The sequence below is a fragment of the Saccostrea echinata genome, unplaced genomic scaffold (genome assembly GCF_033153115.1).
Source record: "Saccostrea echinata isolate AGI-Se365-2 ecotype Australia unplaced genomic scaffold, CSIRO_AGI_Sech_v1 ptg000047l, whole genome shotgun sequence".
NCBI lineage: Eukaryota > Metazoa > Mollusca > Bivalvia > Ostreida > Ostreidae > Saccostrea > Saccostrea echinata.
This window is the reverse complement of record NW_026889796.1, coordinates 3,390,242-3,406,284: the sequence shown is the minus strand read 5'-3', so window position 1 is coordinate 3,406,284 and position 16,043 is coordinate 3,390,242. Positions and strand designations below refer to the sequence as shown.

General features: G+C 33.7%; 1 protein-coding gene across 1 annotated transcript in view; it reads right to left on the bottom strand.

The window, feature by feature from the left end:
• The window catches only part of LOC133202896 (leucine-rich repeat serine/threonine-protein kinase 2-like), a 72,510-nt gene extending 61,360 nt beyond the window's left edge, over positions 1 to 11,150 (bottom strand). The window contains exon 1 of the mRNA XM_061338761.1: positions 10,908 to 11,150. Coding sequence (XP_061194745.1) covers positions 10,908 to 10,977 — 70 coding nt within the window. The 5' untranslated portion in view covers positions 10,978 to 11,150. The remainder of the gene's footprint in view (positions 1 to 10,907) is intronic.
• Positions 11,151 to 16,043: the final 4,893 nt, after the last annotated feature.

The window sequence follows — 16,043 nt, the reverse complement described above, 5'->3', positions numbered from 1 at the left end:
TACTTTAAAAAAAATAGTCTAAAGGATGTTCATGTTTAATTCTTAAGAGAAAAACAACCCTACTTTACACTAGACTAGAAAAAAAGATTGGAGGTCACTCAGGTCAGAATGCAGGATCATTGAGCAAGGGATGCTGGCTGATGGACTATTGAGGTACATGTATAAGAAATATGGAACAACTTTATCTAACTATCATGTAGTGCAGCATCTGTGGTGCTATGTAAAATATATTACTTATTTTTTAAATTTAAGGTCAACAAAAGAACTTTTTTCACCAGGTGGACACATGTTCAGCAAGAAATTCTCACATCAAATGAATGATGGCTGTCTGTGGAAAAGAGATTTTCTCAGAATATATCATGTCAGAAGCAGGAATAATATATTTATCTGATCAGAGAAAATGTTTTGTAGAAATATGGAAGTCAATGTATGCTATCAAAATCACTGCTGCTTGTTGCGTGATTCCGTTCTTGATTTTTTTCACAAAATTTCAGTCAAAAGTAGTTTTATTTATAATTGTATAATGTTTAAATATTTGACTTCCCTTATTTTAAAATGTATTGAAATTTGTGGAAAAAATCCCAAGTATTCAGTACAATGCACGCTTTGTAGAATGTGATTACTTTACAAAATCTTTGATTCAAATTTGAAATCTTACTCCTAGAGTGAACTTTTCAAGCATTATCTTTCATTAGATTACAGTGTGAAGATTTACATGTACTGGCATTAAAACAACCTGTAAATTATATATTTCTAGCTCTATGTATTCAGTTGCTTTACATTTTCAAATACATTTAAAAACTTTGAATAAATTTCTGAGATGCATAAAAATGTGTCTGCTTTAGATCATTCAGTTAAAGGGTGATTTTAAGCAAGAGCATGCCGAACAAAATTGCTGGTAGTGGCTGGGTTAAAATTTAGATTTTTACAAATGAACTACATATACTTGCAGTAGAAACCCTCAAGAGGTAATCTTTAATTCAATTTCAAAACAAGTTATTGACACTGATAAATAAATGTTTGTGCTCCAACTTCTCAAAAAGAAATTTCATCCCTGAAGAAGTATTTTGCATCTAAATGTGAAATTAATTTTGATAGCTGAATGAGTATTATTGTTACAAAGTTCAAAGGATGTCATTTTCAGGCAAAGATGTCAAAGTGCATTTGATTGTCACTGATGTCTGCTTTTTTGTAGGGATGTCAACGAATAGTCGACTATTCGACTGTCAGTCGAATGGACGGTTTATTCCCCGAACGTCTACTGGCTAAAACAACTATTTAATTATCACACTCAATTAAGAGGCCCTCTAAGGGGTCCAGGTAGAGTTTACCTGTGTTACCTTGATTGAACAAAGTAGTCAAAATCAAATAATTTAATATTTACTGATAAAACTGTGTACTAAAGCATAGATTTATTGATTAAATACTTGCTATAATTGAAGGCACTAAACAATTAAATATTTTTTCATGTACATGTAATGAATAATTTATTATAAATTATTTTCAATTAAGCATAACTTTTTTTAACCTAACACTTGGCACTTAATTGAAGCATCACTTACACCACATTTTAACATTTTAAGCTTTGTTTAATCTATATTAAACATGGAGAACTTTTTTCACATCGCATTTACAGGTCCATAGAACGGAAAGGGGGGAGGGGGCATTTTTCTGAGCAAAGACTTTTCCTGTAGTATAGTCTATTCCTCTAGATCTCATATGTAAATTTTCATTTAGATGTTGCCCCCTCTTACACTCTTTTGCTGTAAGGTTGAGCGCTGGCGAATATTCCAGCACTTGAAAAAAAAAAATCTACAAACAGAAAGTCCACCCCTCCCAACAAACGAACACACAAAATAGGATTTTCAAGGTTTTTTTAATTATTTAAATTTTACTTGTTAGATTATTTCTCTGGGGGTTGTCCCTTCTCCCACTGTTTAAACCATTGCTACCTCTTTGTTTGGAAGCAATATCTAAAGTTAAGGGGGGGGGGGTAAAATTCAAAATAATAATTTTTTTTTCAAATATAATCGTATCTTACTCTTCTTGATAGATTCTTTACCAAAATAAATTACATGTATATTGTGATTGAGTTTTATGACACAGACTTACAAAGATTTTGAAATTATTTATTGTTATCATATTTAAAATTAATACTTTGAAATGATGATTAAAACTAAATTAAATCAAAAGTATCTAAAGCAAAATTTATTTAAAATGACATATGATCGATAGATTTTTCCTGTTTAAGAAAGAATGCTACTTACATGTTCACGGGAATTTTGGTATAATGCATAAAAAACAATGACCCAAGGTGCACATGCTCTCTATAATGTACTGGACAGGATTAAAAGTCACTGGCCCCAGACCAGCGGCCTATCAATAATTCCAAGTCCTAGTAAACAGGGCTTTTGATATGAAAAACGTCGTTTTTCGATCCCCATATGACCTCCAGGGTGAAAATGAAAATTCCAAAATCTAATTGCACATCTACAGGACACCACCAATCATCTTCCAAAAGATGATTTGGCTACTGCATAAAATGTTATGGAGTTCTGGGAACCAGGGTGTTTTTGTATTAAAAAAACGTCATTTGTTGACACCCATTTGACCCCTAGGGTGAGAAAACAGTCCGAAACTTTACTGAACAAAGGAGGTCAAATGCGGCTCGAAAAATGACGTTTTTATACAAAAACACCCTGGTTCCCCCAACTCCTCTTACATTTTAAGCAGTAGCCTAATCATCTTTTGGAAGATAATTGTGAATGTGCAATAAGGTTTCGAAATATTCATTTTCACCATATCAGTCAAATGGGGTAAAAAAAATGACGTATTTTAAACAAAAATGCTCTGGTTCCCAGAACTCTTACATCTTAAGCAGTATTCTTATCATCTTTTGGAAGATGATTGATGGTGTTCTGTGGATGTGCAATAAGGTTTCGGAATTTACATTTTCACGCTGGGGGTCAATTGAGGGTTGAAAAATGATGTTTATTTTATACAGAAACACCCTGGTTCCCAGAATTCCCCTTACATTTTTCGCTGTAGCCTAATCATCTCTTGGAAGGTGATTGGTGGTGTCCTATGGATGTGCAATAAGGTATCGGAATTTTCATTTTCACACTGTCAAATTGGGAAGTCGAAAAATGACTTCTTTTTTTTTTTTAATACAAAACCACCCTTTTTCCCAGAACTCCCTTTACATATTATGCAGTAGCGTAATCATCTTTTCAAAGATGATTGGTGGTGTCCATCTTTTCAAAGATGATTGGTGGTGTCCTATATGGATGTGCAATTAGGTTTATGAATTTTCATTTTCACACTGGGGGTCAAATGGGGGTCAAAAAATGACGTTTTTTTTTTTTTTTATACAAAAACAAGCTTGTTCCAAGAACTCCTCTTATAATTTATGCAGTAGCCTAATCATCTTTTGGATGTGCAATAAGGTTTCTGACTTTTCATTTTCACACTGGAGGTCAAATGGGGGTCAAAACTGACGATTTTTAAACAAAAAAACCCTGGTTCCCAGAACTACTCTTACATTTTAAGCAGTAGCCAAATCATCTTTTGGAAGATGATCTGTGGTGTCCTGTGCATGTGCAGTAAGGTTTCGGATTTTTCATTTTCACCCTGGGGATCAAATGGGGGTCGAAAAATAACGTTTTTTTTAAATACAAAACCACCCTTATTTTTATATCTCCTCTTACATTTTTCGCTGTAGCCTAATCATCTCTTGGAAGGTGATTGGTGGTGTCCCATGAATGTGCAATAAGGTTTCGGAATTTTCATTTTTACACCAGGGGTCAAATGGGGGTCGAAAAATGGCGTTTTCTTGTACAAAACCACCTTGGTTCCCAGAACTCACCCTACATTTTATGCAGTAGTCTAATTATATTTTGGAAGATGATTGATGGTGTCCTTTGGATGTGCAATAAGTTTTAAGAATTCGCATTTTCACCTTGGAGGGCAAATCGGGATCGCAAAAAAGTTTTTTCCTGCATTTTCAATCTACTTTTAGTAACCATGGCAACGTCATGCATTCATGGAAATCAAAAATTGATAAACACTGAATTACATAAATTATTAAAGGCTGATTGTGCACAAAACCATTGAAATCGAACCAAAACTCCAGGAGGAGTACCGTTTTGAATGAATTTCACAAAAGATATCTTTTTTTTTTTTTTACTAATAATGGCAACAGTGTTCAAGGAAATCAAAAACTGATAAGGAGAATTATGTATCTTAACATAGTCTACTTCTGCTCCGTGTTTTAATGAAATCCAAGTTCATCCCTTGGGGGTTTACCTGTCTCGAAAAATCAGGTGAGGGTTTAGTGAATTGTTTTCAAATTATCAAACATACCGGTAATTTATGTCATTTTTGCATGCTCTGAAGAAATTCGAGTGTTTTCTAAGGGATTTGAGTTTAGAACTTACGTTTTTGAGTAAAAGGAGTAGATTTCATGCGACATTTAAACAACAAATGATAAAAAAGATTTATTGCTGTGTCCTTTTGTAATTAGACGTAGATCAAAGCCATGATTGAGAGTAAACTTTTTTTTTACAATCCGAGAGAGATATCATTCTAGCTGCAGTATGATTTACGCAGTGTAAAATCCTAAAAAGTTGATCAATTTAAAAAAAAAACCCAGAAACTTTTCTGACATTATTCAATTTAAATGTTTGGCCCAAGTAGATGTTGGAAAGAGAGAAAGAAAAGGAGAGAGAAAAAGTACCCCAGGTTTTGAGCCTTATACAAAACTAACAAGGAGCCCATGGTCCACAATGCTCACCTTAGTCAACATGGCTCAAGTGTTCCTCATCAACAGATTTTTTCCATCATATATTCCTGTGTAAAACTTGTATCCCTATTGTGACCCAACCCTACCCCCAAGTGCCATGATTGTTATAGATGTAGCCTCACCTTACCCTCCCCCCACCCCTCTCCCGGAGTCAAAATTTCAAACTTGAATCAAACTTGAATCTACACTACCTAAGGATGCTTCCATATATGACGAAACATGGCTTTGCGGTTCTTGAGAGGATTGATTTTTTCCTATATATTCCTATGTAAAACTTTGATCTCCCATTGTGCCCCCCTAACCCCCCCCCCCCCCCGTCATGATTTGAACAAATTTGAATCTACATTACTTGATAATGTTTCCATAGTAATATGACTACTTATGGCCTTGCTGTTCTTAAGAAGAAGATTTTTTTTTCTTTTTATTTCTGTGTAAAACTTTAAACCCCCATTGTGGCCCCATCCTACCCCCGGGGACCACAATTTGAATAATTTTGAATCTACACTATCTGAGGATGTTTCCATATTAATATGACTAAGATGCCTTTGCTGTTCTTGAGAAGAGATTTATGAAGTTTTTTCACTGTATATTCCTATGTAAAACTTTGATCCCCCATTGCGGTCAACCCTATCCAGTGAGTCATGATTTGAACAAACTTGAATCTACACTGTGTCAAGAAAGTTTCATATAAGTTTAAACCTTTTTGGCCCAGTGATACTTAAGAAGAAGACTTTTAAAAGATACCACCAAATTTTCACTAATTCTTATAATTAATTATCTCCCTTTGAAAGAGGGTTTAGTCCTTCATTTGAACAACCCTGGATTCCCTTTATCCAAGGATGCTTTGTTGCAAGTTTTGTTGAAATCTGCCCAGTGGTTCTGGAGAAGAAGTCGAAAATGTGAAAAGTTTACAGACAGACAGACAGACGGACAAACAGATAGATGATGGACAAAATGTGATCAGAAAAGCTAACAACTTATGATCACAAGTGCTTGGAAAGAACTACAATATTTGAAATGCAATTTCTTTTCATGCGTTGTTTTCAGAATAGTTCAAAGCTGAAAATGTATTCAATGTCACCATAGTATTACTTTTATCCATGTTGAAAAAGATGCATATATTAGTAAACAGTATGATTATAAATAGCTAATCAAGTTGTTTTGAGTAGCAAAATCAAGTTATACCGGTACGGAAAATTCAAACAGAGGGCTTAATAAATTTTAAGATGCAAGATTTGTTCAACTCTTCATCATTCTTAAAATATTTATATCATCATTCCTGATTCAAGGGAGAACTAGAGATATGACCAAAAGTCTATATATGTTGAATAATAAACATATACATGTATGTTGGAGAAGAGTAAATAATGATTGTCATCATTATTTACTCTTCTCACAGAGGTGGGATTAATATTCATAAAGCTTTGGAGTTTTCAACAATTAAGACATGCAGATGTAACTCCTTCCCCTTTCCCCACTACCCAGACCCCAGTTTGTTCATGTATGCAAACCAATACTTTGTTTTGACATAAAAAATGTGAATAGATACAAATATGTGCTTAAAGTTTAAAGGTGCATCTTTCTGAATGATTTTCATTCCTAAATCTAGGAGGATGGGTTGATCCAAAATCTTGAATGGAATGTCAAGCAATTTTATTCATGATGCACTTCTAAATTTGATGCAGGTCATACTGTGAACATTTCGAGTTCAAGGGTGTGGTGATGGCTTCCATGGGTTCATAACCTTTATACTATTAGATACATAATAACACAAGAAACAAAATCATACATGGTCAGATGGAAAAGTTTCCAATCATTTTTGAGCTACATGATTATTTGTCATTTCTGGGACAGAGGCGGCCAGGGAGACCTCGGGGTAGGGGGGTCATGACCTCTTATATCATTTAATCCACGGGTACTTGGGTCTTGGATTAAAAATATGTATTTACCTTATTGATATGTAAAAAACTTCTTTACTTCATAACTATGCACTAAGCAGAAGATTTTCAAAGAATTAACACATTTTCAATACATTATCAATAGACCCCCCCCCCCCAAGAACCCAAGAACCGTTAGATCCCCTGATCATGGGACCACAAGTTTTAAAAAAATTGTAAGAAGCACCCTTGCTCATCATAACTGTGTTTGTCTGCTCAATACTAAGGAGCAGACAGAATTTTTTGATAAAATTAATGCATTTTTACTATGTTATCAATTTAGCCCCACCCTTACACAAGAACATCTGACCCAGGGGCCATGAAAATCACAATTCTGGAAGAAGCACTCTTACTTGTCAAAGCTAAACACTTAGTTTCTTTGCTATGTAACCAGGAACAGAAAAGAATATTTTCAAAGAAATTATGCTTTTTCACTATATGATCAATTAGAGCCCCGACCCCCCTTCCACCAGAACCCCCGACCCTGGGGCCATGAATTTCACAATTTTTGAAGAGGCATCCTTTCTTATCATAACAATACACTTAGTTTGTTTAAATAATACCCAGGGACAGAGAAAAAGATTTTAGAAGAATTAATGAATTTTCACTATTTAATTAATAGAGCCCAGCCCTAACAACAGAATCCCTGACGCAGGGGCCATTAAATTCACAATTAAGGAAGAGCAACCTTGCTCATCATTACTATGTACTTAATTTGTTTGTTTAATACACAGGAGCAGAGAAGAAGTTTTCAAAGAAATGATGCACTTTCACTATATTATCTATAAAGCCTCACCCTAGCACCAAAACCCCTGACCCTGAGGCCATGAAATTCACAATTTTGGTAGAGGCCTCAATGATTATTACAATCTTGCCAACAGTTTGACTGCTTGATGTCCAGGAGTAAAGAAGAAGATTTTTAAAGATTGCATAAATTTTGCAGTTTTAGCCCCATCCCTCAAGCCCCAGGGGTCAGGGACCATGAAATTCACAATATTTTTTTTCTCCTTTTCCCATAGATGCTTCATGCCAAAATTGGTTGAAATCTGTTCATTGGTTTTAGAGAAGAAGCTGAAAATGTTCAAATGTTAACACACGACGCACGTCGCAAGACAGACGACTGACGACGCACAGCGACGGACGAAAACAGATAGCAACAGGTCACCTGAGAGACTCAGGCGATTAGAAAGTTAGTCAAGATTTGACTTAATGATAGGTTGTATTTGCTAACAAGTTATTGTATCGACCATAAAACTTGAGAAATGATGACTTCAAAAGAGACTGTTGATATCCCTGCTTCATCAACTTGTTTGTCAATTGCCTGCCTCGTTTTAGAATTATCCGTGTATCATGCTCTTGCGTATCGAATCAACTGGGAGACATAAACCCCGTAATCAGGAGATAAGGTTATATTGCTATATAAGTAAGGGAAGATGACGATTGAAAAAATGACGTCATCACGTTTATCATAAAGCTTTGTTATTAGGTTACCATTAAAGTCTTTTTCTAGTTAAATATCCAAATATGAAACAGATGTGTCAGACTCTGTGGTATATTTTATTTCAAGCTCACTGGGATATATCGGTTCAAGATACGAATGGAAGTAACTATTGATAATACGTTGTCGATATATCTAAATGGCGAGTTGAAGGCCAACAAGTGTTTTCTTCTTCTCATGTAAAATTTTTTAAATAAATTCTGCTTCATATGAATACAAAAATAGGTCTGCTAATAAGGGGGCGTAAATGGTACCTATGGAACCTCAAACAGATTCCAACAGATAGTTAGGAGACATTATCTCCAAAAACTACATACAAGTACAGTGTATACGAGAATTACCAAAAAGTTCGTGGACAAGCGCCATAAAATTAAAACCACTATATGTACATCAATGAATTTTTAAACGTTTATTAGGCATCATCTTTTCTATCTGTAAAATAAACTAAATCATAATTTTAATTTTTTAGTGAATCGTAAATGTTTTTGGAAGCAATGTTATGTCCAGGCGGCGCAACCTCGAACATGACGTATTTTCCACCTGAGTGTAACTGCGAAAAGTCTTCTAATATGAGCATTTGTCATCCGAAAATCCCATGAATTCACTCATTTTTTTCGTAAAAGTTGCGATTTTTACCTCATTCTGTATATTTTATGAAATTTTATCGTAAATTTTATACTGAATGTCCAAACAGTAAAGGGGTTAAAAATGACGTCGAAGGGGGGTAGGGGGGTCATTTTACAACATTCTATAAAGTTTCAGTTCCTGGAAAACCTGGCATAGACTTAGAAAATAAATAAACAGGCTACATACCATGAATATATTGTCAATCAGAAACTCAAGCATTTATTTAATATCAACTTCAGAGTACTTTTGTGTACATTCAGAATTCAGAATGACAAGGTACATGTAAGTATATTTATGAGTTTCATGTTTATTTAAAAGCAGCTGACTATGATGTCAAAAAGCCTGGACTTAAATGAATCGTGGGTATTGGTCATATAAAGTGTTGAAAAGTTGTACGTTTTGATGTTATTGAACAGATTTTGTCAAAATTTTGTGATTTCAAATTTTCTAAAAGTTCCTTGGAGTTTGTAAGTGTCCACGTCTGATTTACACCACTTCTCGAATATACTGTTGTACAGTACTCCTGAAGTTTCTCCTTCATTGCTGTAACTATTTAAGTGAGGAATAAAGAAGGAGGCTTGGTAAAACATTTACTGGTACCCGCTATATATCTTTGCTTGTAAGCATTTTTATGGACTTTTGGAATCCAGTATAAGCATGGTAATTCATTTTGATTGTTGTGAATATTAAAAATATTTAAAACTGACATATGGTTTTGAATAATTTCCTCCTTAGAAAGGGAGCTTTTAGCATAAGTTGCATTGCCACTTGCAGAATTAAATCCTAGTCCCTCTAATGTACAGTTCAAATAATGAGCCTTACAAACAAAGACAGCGTTGTTACCTGCTTTGATAGTGGGGACTAGTACATACTGATCATGTAATTTATCTAATTCTTGTTTCACTTCTGAAAAGACAGAAGGATAGATGGTTTTCATATTGCCCCTCAATCGCTTAATGCGCGATTTCAACATCCATCTGATACATTTACCCCATTCTGATAAAGTGTCAGGGTCTTCTTTTTCGAAAATCAGTTCATTAATATGTATTTTCATGTTCTTCAATTTAGAGCGAGTTTCACAATAAAAATTCCACGACACTATTTTCAACGTTCTAGGGTCTAAAATCCACACCTTTGGTCTCAATATTCAACGTTGAAAAATGACCCCTTGGGTCAATTTTCAACCCGGGTCAAAATTCGAAGCTACATTGACCAAGGACTGTATTCTCAAGGCATTAAAAATTATAAAGTTTTAGGGCACAACCTTAAAAATTCTTTGAGGACAAAAATGAATAATTAATAAATAAATAATAATAAATAAATAAATAAACTAGATAAAATTATAAATATGTCATCAGACATTTTTCGGGAGCAAGGGGGTGGGGAGGGGGATTACAGCTAAGTAAACATTACCTTTGTTTTCTATTGAATATTATATCCATGTAAAATTATTGTGGACACCCCATCCCCCAGTTTCTGCGAGCCTTGACTATATGCTCTCAAGATCAGGAGTTAGAAAATACATGTATTATTTTTATATCTCCCTTTCTCTCTATTAATTATTACATTTTACATTTCAGATAAAACATTAAAATTTTTACAGAACGTCGTTGGTGGAACTTTTCATAGTTCTCATGCGAGATAACTCAAGCACTAATGGAGAGATAACTCCTGCCCAGTCACCCTGCGAGCAGTACCAGATAGCCTCAACCGTAATCATTTTGATATAGTTCATCTTCAAGGTAAAAATAAATGTATTTATGGGCATCTGCTTTTTCTCAGCATAAATTGAATGGGAATAAAACACACTTTAATTTTAGTGGTAATTTCTTTTTATATAAATATTATATGATTTAGCGTTATGAAATTATATATCTCTAAAACATATTTTAATATTCATATCTTTTTTTTCGAATTCTGATGTTGATAATATGGGAAACATGGATTTCTTTTTTAAGGTTAACCGATACAGCAGACAGCTGGATATAATTGCCAGCTATCTGAAATGAAGCCTGTTTGTTTTTAATTTGAAATTAATACTCACATAATCTTATAACGGCTTCATGGATACAGACATCATGGATTGTTTTGTGTGCAATGATATCTACATCCATCTTCTGTATAACTCTCTCGTTGTATTCAGGAGGTACAATGATACATATTTCCTCTTTCTTCTCCACATAACCAGATGTTGCAAAATATTTCAGAACTATTTCAGATGTTGGAAGATTTGTGAGAAGTGCATAGTAAACAAAACATTCAAAGTTTGTACAACTCCTCTGGTCAAATGCATCTGAAAAAGATTACCTAACGTTAATGTACAATGTACGCTACAATAAGATATTTCCAAATTCAATTTGATTCAGAAATAATTGTATAAAATGAAAAAAATGAAAAAGTATCTTAATACCATTTGTCTTCCAAGGGTCTCCTGTGTATTCAAAGTTTTTATCTATCAAACTTTTCAGATAGATATTTGCCACTGAGCGCGGCAATAAAATGAAAGATTCGTCTGGATGTTGGATGTATCCTTCCAATCTGAAGAACTTCTTCGTGAGTGTTCTCAATTTATTATCAAAAATATATTTCAGGACTTCCTTTGGAGATCGACATTGGTTTAACATAATCCAAAGAGTCTCCAGTACCACCTCATCAGACAGTAATTTGAAAAAACTGTTTGTTGATTTGTATGAGGAACATGGTTTTAAGCTGGAAGCAACACTCTTATATTCTTCAATTTTGTGAGGAATTTCGGTCATAAATTGTTCTATGTCTTTCAACACGTTTTTCGTCCATGAAAACTTAAAATTATTGCTGAGCAAAGCTGCACATTTTAAGATTAAAACCAGTCTGGAATTTCTGTTAGGGTCGTAAATATTACCTACAAAATCATATAACGTACAATGTTAGCTTGCAATTTGTGAGAGACTGCTAGAATTCGAAGAAGGTTTGATGACTTCTCATGAACTTACTTTGAACAGAAGGTGATGAGACACTTGACATCTCTGTCAGAAGCACTATACATGGTTTCTCTTTTTCGGATTCAGACCCCCAAATTGAAAAGAAATCCGTGGTTTGGGTTTCCTCAAGCAAATTATCCTCATTGATATCATAAGTTACTCCAACAAGCTTTAGTTTTTGGATTTCTGATTAAAAATTTATGTTTTCTATTAGAAAGATAGTATAATTGTTACACATAACTGTACTTAGAGTACTGAGTAGATAAATAAGAATTGCCCCAATTCTAGGTTAATAGCATTTTAACATCCTAGATTTTAATTTCTTACTTTGGATGTTTATAAAAATAAACATTTTACATGTAAAGAGTGCATTGAAGTCAAAATATAATCACTTTAACTGTAATGACAAAAATGTATGTATAGATGCATTTATCAAATGTATGCCAAAATTTATTTATGTTATCATTAAGCAGTTCTTGCATCAATATACATGTAGAAATGTATAATTTCAATGACCAGTTTCACTTGTGGCATATACTAGATGATTCCCTTTAGTAGGGATATTGAAATTTTTGTATCACGATACATCATTTTTTTTTTTGTCTAAAATATCAGCATAATATTTTGATATTTTTACAAAGAATCTTTAGTAAGATTTCAAATCAATTTTCCATAATTTCTCAATGAAATATGTTGTGGAAACTATCTTCTCTTTTTTCATTTTAATTAATATATTTAATAAAGCTTGTTTATACTTTGATGCTAGAATGTTGTTGTTTTACATTTTTTATTTATTTATTTATTTATTTTTTTTACAATTCTGGTAATTGTAATTCAAAAATTAATTATTTCCAGAAGTTATAATAACATACTAAATACCGTATTTTAGTCTCCTTATAACGATACGTATCGCGCTATTAAAAATCACGATGTACCTGTATACTTATAAATTCGCGTATCCCTACCCATTAGATACTCTTTAGCAAAACAACACGAATTCAAAAAGTTCATGCAATTTCCAATATATTTTCAACATTCACAATTATTTTATTACTCCCTCTATCAACCAATCACGCTTATCTTTATACACAATCTTAAGTTTATAATAAATTAATCTAGAAAATTGCATTTCATCAGTAAACCAATGCTACATCAAAGAAATATATACTAGATATTTTAAATCTCTTTAAAGTTCCAAGTACAATGTACATAACCTGTATTGTTAGAGGCTAAAATCTAAAAACATGGTATCGGTGATGCTTCCGCGATATAATGTCATGAAGATAATCATTAATAAGTTATTGCTTTGATATAATATGTGAAATTTTGATATACTTAAATAGCAGATGAAGTTACTGCAACACGGAGACGTTTTGTACCATCACTGGGAAACTGCATCTTTATGGAACACGGTAATTATTTTATCCCCCCCCCCCCGCAAAGAAGATAGTAGTCTGAAAGATTTAATCAATAAACAGGTCTGAACGATTTCCAAATTTGGAAGTCAAGAACGATTGACTGATTGACTGTATGTAGTTGTACGTCCAGTTCGAGAATTTTTTTCACTCATTTAGAGACGACACCATATACCGGTGAAGGACTTCAAATATAGACCTTTACTCCGCACTCAGGGCCATTTAGCAATGAGAGATCTTTATCGTGCCAATGCCTACCATGACACGGAGCCTCGGCTTTTAAGGTCTCATCCGAAGGACCTGAAACTTTTACTCCAAAGTGCCGAGCGCTTGGCGAAGGAACATTTGCTACCTATTTTTTTTATCGACTTAGGTCAGTTGCGGCCATGATTCGAACACACGACCTTAAAGTCACGGAGCGAGCGATCTACCGACTGTAGTCAAGAAAGATAACCACCACTTCCTATAAATGCTCAAAATAAACAAACCGCTAATGCTTCTGGCCAATCAGGTAACGGCTTTTAGACAAACCCATGAGAAAATAAACAAAACATATGGTTTTAAACTTTTTTGCACAAAAGATTTTTTAGAACAAAATTTATGTAAACTTTGTGCATATTAAGGAATAAAACAGTATATATAACAATTCTGCCGTGAATAAACACGGCTTGAAAAGCTTAGAATAAATTTTAAGTGGAATTGATATTTGTCACTATGAGATAGCATTCCTCAATGGTTAATTTGCGTTAAGAAATTTTATATAAATACCTCAGACTTTTAGTTTTTAGAGCCCGGCATGCGGATATTTTGGTATTGGGTATATAGCAGTCTTTATTGTTTCCTTTGTATAACAAAATCATCCAGGTTCTGGTATGGGTAGTAAGTTATGAAAAGTTTTCATTTTCATTCCTTTTTCCCCATATTTTACAATTTTCTTTTTGCAAGTTTAAAGTATTTATAACATAGTATTTATCCCGCACTCACGAAACCTGTGATCTTTTTTAAAACTAGTGTATACGATGAACACTTGCGTGCTGTAGATAAGTTCATGTTAACGATGAAAATCGGACGGCTATGCAAAATTATATTTACCAACATAGAGCATTAATTTTTCTGGTAAAGTTATAATTGTAATTAATAATAATCTGACGATGCGATCGCATTTTGTTACACAGTTACATGCATTGATGTTTTTTTTTTTTTTTTCGAGATTAATATGTCAAGTTAATTCACGGTAAAAATTTGAGGAATACCCTATTCTTCAATTTTTTTATTCTTACTTCTACAAGTATTTTGTCAAAAAATCTTTTTGAGGGAAAGAAAAAAACAGAAGCACGTGACGTACTCTTTTGTTCCTTTGAAATCTGTTTTAGGGTGTGTAAAAATGCTGTTTTCTGATTGGGCAAAAAGGGCAAAAAAATATTTACGTTTATATGAAGTATATTTATTAGAACATTCAATTACTGTTCTTGACTTCCATATTTGAAAATCATCCGGACCTGTTAAACGTAACAGAGGTTGCAATACCCAACAAAGCGTTTTACAGGCTTTTTTATTCATTGAAGGGGGGTGAGATGGTGTTCTTAGTCACGACAGGGTTGTGCATAGAAATAAAAGAATATTAAAATACTTGCTGCTTTACTACAAATAATGGTAGGTAGTAATTCATTATCTCAAATAAAGATAAAAGTTCGGAATAAGTTGATTTAAAAAATAAATAATAGTAAAAAGTTATTGCTTTGTATATGCGAAGGGCAAAATTCCCCTAAACACAAATTTGTACAACAATGTATGCTCATCAATAAATTGCCAAATACCGAAATTAGACGAATGATCAGAGAGAATTACAGCGCCTTCTATGATTCATCCTTTCAAAGAAAGGGTTAATAAGTTCCGACGAGAATACATTTAGTTTACATGTAGCCTCGGCTGATATTTGGCTTGCACATAATTTATCTATATATAGGATCGACCGAAGTCGGGTGTGAATTTTCTGACTTGAATTACAACGGACTGTCTCAAGACTCAGAGAAGTCATCAGTCCAAATATCAAGCCAAGCCGAATCTCATTCAAGATGAACAATCAGTACATTTTGGTAGCATACAGACCTACTGTAACAGGGTAGGTGGATCGCTTTCTCCTTATAAAGCATCCCCGTCGAGTTGGTAATCTAAATCCTTGATATACACCACAGTCCTTCTCAGAGAAATAGTTGATTAAAATTCTTCTGCCATCAATAATATATTTGTTTGAGAAGTCATTCACAGCAATATCAATATTGTCCTTCTTCCATGCATCTAGTTTACTATTTAATCCCTCTAGTGATATGTAATTTCGCTTCTGTAGGATCTCTAATAACGAGAGAACATAAAACATGTAGGCCTAGTTAATGAATCAGATTTAATGAGACTAGTTCTACTGCTATGGACATACACTATACACCTTAAATGTCCTTATAAATATGAGGATCATTCAAAAAATACGGAGTCAATTTCGATCGATCTTCATCATAATATTTCTACAAGATTTAAGGTCAACATAATTTTAATATATTCGGTCAGTGTATACTATGTATTCAAGATATATTACTAAAGTCAGGTAATCTTCACAAATTTTCTATGAAAAAGTATAGTTCCATTCCTGATAAGCAGATACAATAATCTAAGCGAGATTCGTCGAAACTAATATTTTAGACAGACGTCTCCTCCGAATCTCGGACCAGTGTCACACAAAGTGACTCGGGAAATCTTGCCCGGACTTCGACCGCTTGTTTCGATCAATACGTGCTGAAATGAATTCCCTGC